General features: G+C 46.6%; 1 protein-coding gene across 1 annotated transcript in view; it reads right to left on the reverse strand.

Annotated features, from left to right (window-relative positions):
* Nucleotides 1–1,028: 1,028 nt before the first annotated feature.
* LOC114007736 (uncharacterized) overlaps nucleotides 1,029–2,666 on the reverse strand; it is a 2,995-nt gene continuing 1,357 nt past the window's right edge. The window contains exon 2 of the mRNA XM_027771576.1: nucleotides 1,029–1,120. Within this exon, the coding sequence (XP_027627377.1) occupies nucleotides 1,029–1,120 (92 nt within the window). The remainder of the gene's footprint in view (nucleotides 1,121–2,666) is intronic.

Consider the following 2,666-nt stretch of genomic DNA (forward strand, 5'->3'; position numbering starts at 1 on the left):
ATATACATTATCACTAGCAGGTAACTTTTCTTGTGTCTATTAAATGTTTTTATTTTTCCCTGATTCTCTCTCTCCTACCCCCCTATTTTACCTTATCCACCTTCCCATACTGATGAGATTTTTAAAATTTATTTAATTTTTTTTCCTCCACAAACAACGTGCCTATGGGAAAGTGTTACACAGCACTGGTGTCCTTTTGGGTGATTTTTCGCGCAATGCAATCCTGTGCAATCGCCGTCCTGACTAAGCGTCAGAACGTTCCCAGCGTTGTACGCTGCCGTGTGCCCTGTCTGGTGTCCCTCCTCCCTGGGTAACCGTGACCCTGTCCTCTAGCAACACAGACTCATGCTGCCTGTCTCTGTGCTCTATGGAAATGTGGCTATGCAACAGGTGTTTACGTGTGTTGCCTTCTTTCACCTGATGTGATATTTGGGAAAGCCACCCATATTTCTCAGGGACGTTGCCTGGCACAGGTTGGCACACTAGTTCTGGAAAGGGCCAGGGAGTAGGTCCTTTAGGCTCTGTGGGCTGTATAGTCTCTGTCTGTTGGAAGTGGCCAAGTCTGCTGTTGTAAACACCCAAACTGCCATAGGTGATATGTAAATGACTGGACATGGCTGTGTTCTGATGAAACTTTATTTATAAAACAGGTGGTGGGGCTGGATTTGGCCATGGGCTGGGTTGACCCAACCTGTTGTACTTTAATGGGAATATGACCCAATTTATCCATTGAACTGCTGGTGAACATTTAGGTGGTTCCCAGTTCTCAGAGTTAAAAGAATGGTGCTGCGGGTGTTCCCGCACATGTTCCCGGGGCACACATGTTGTTGTTGTTGTGAGTGTGTACCTAGGGCGGTGTCTCTGGGTCATAGTGTGGACAGGTGCTCAGGTTTAGGAGGCACTGCTTCCAAGCAGCTGTGACACCACTGGTTCCTACTCAAGCGAGTGTCTGTGTTCTCATACCATATTGTTTTCTTCGTGTTCTGCATGCTACCTTGCTGGCTGGTATCTTGCACTGCTGGCTACTGTCACCAGGAAGTGCCTCCGAAGGTTTCAATTTCCTTGGAGGGGTGCAGGAAAGACCCTGATCTAGCCCCCAGCTCTCCTGAAGTGCCACCACCTGGAATCAAGAGGCAGACAACGCAGAACCTAGGCCCAGCTCACAGCACTCGATTTTGCTGAGAGGTTTTGTAAACGAAACCCTTTCTTTGGTTACAGTAACTTTTTGGTCACTTCATCTGCCATTTCCTTTCGCCCAACAACTCGCATCCCTTGGCAAGTGAACAGGGTCTGCTCTATCAAAGGAAAGAAGGATTAGGTCTTCACTAGGTCTACTTGGAAATAGCCGCTGACCCCTGTTTGCAGATGAGGTGGCCAGTGTAGCAACCCCCCATGTACTTTTGAGTCTCTCTACTTTCCGGTATCGTCCCCAGCTCCTCTGAGCAGTTCAGCCCAGAAAGCCAACTGGCATGACTTATATTTTTGGAATTCCCCATCATCAGCATCCTTCTGTCACAATAGCTGGCATCATGCATTAAGATGGCTTAAGTAAACACAGATCTAAGTTCAAATCCCACTTACTATCATCTATTCTCTGTGACTTTGGGCAGGCCATTTCACCTGCCTGTGATTCAACAGCCATGAATGATTTCGTCTCCTCCTCCAATGACTATCATGAAGCTGTATGACCATTATCTTCACACCACAGATCAGGAAGCTGAGGATCAGAGATGTCAAGGATTGGTTTGAGGGCACACCCACATCTAAACCTTGAATTCTGACTTGAAAGACCATTCGTTGCTCTTAAGCATGAGTCCTGGCTAGGCAGAAAACTGGCTTCCTTTGGAAAAGTCCCCATTCTGTGCTTTTAGAGCCATAAGTTTGGCTAATCAGGAACAATCTCCTTTTCTTGGAGAAATGATTCAACGTTGGATGCAGTCTGATGGAAAAAGTGACTTCCCTCCAAGTTCTTGTAATGAGACAGCGCCAAGGACAAAGTATTGAGGTCTTCTGAGGAGATGGCACTTTTGGTTTTTTTTTCCTCTTTCTCAGCAAAGGACCTGCTGTTTCACATTTCCAACAACTGGCTCACTGTACAGATGCTGGCCTGGGTGAGCTTTAGTGCCGTGGGTCATCTCTGGGCTGATAAATTCCAATTTTGTTTTTTTAGAGTTTTTTTTGCCTTGGGGCACAGGCATTTACTGGAGAGAGAAAGAGATAGATACAGTGAGAGGGAAAGTGAGAAATCCTGCCCCCGCCCCCCCCCTTGGGGGATGGCCATGCCACAATCCCTTCTCCTCCATCCTCCTCCCAGGATCTTGGGTACACATGCACACACTCCTGGTGTGATTTTCAAGCCACCAGTCCAGGACTCAAACCACAATAGGCCATGTGGGAGTCCAGCAATGTAACCACTATGCCATCTGCTGGTCCCAAACTCCACCAGTTTTGAGCTTCAAGTTAGATAGAAGTGAAACTAGTGTTTTTTTCCACTTCATCGGAAATAAAAGATGCTTGTTTGGAAAAATTAAAATTACGAAATCCATTATTAAGTGTAAGAGTTTGGCGATCCCCTACCAGCTGTCCATGATTTGCATAAGGATGCTTTGTTCTGTCACCAAATTTGCCAGGTATGCCTGGAACTTTCGATGGAATCACCTGGCAGG

This window comes from Tupaia chinensis, unplaced genomic scaffold (genome assembly GCF_000334495.1).
Source record: "Tupaia chinensis unplaced genomic scaffold, TupChi_1.0 Scaffold000226_1, whole genome shotgun sequence".
NCBI classification, from domain to species: Eukaryota; Metazoa; Chordata; class Mammalia; order Scandentia; family Tupaiidae; genus Tupaia; species Tupaia belangeri.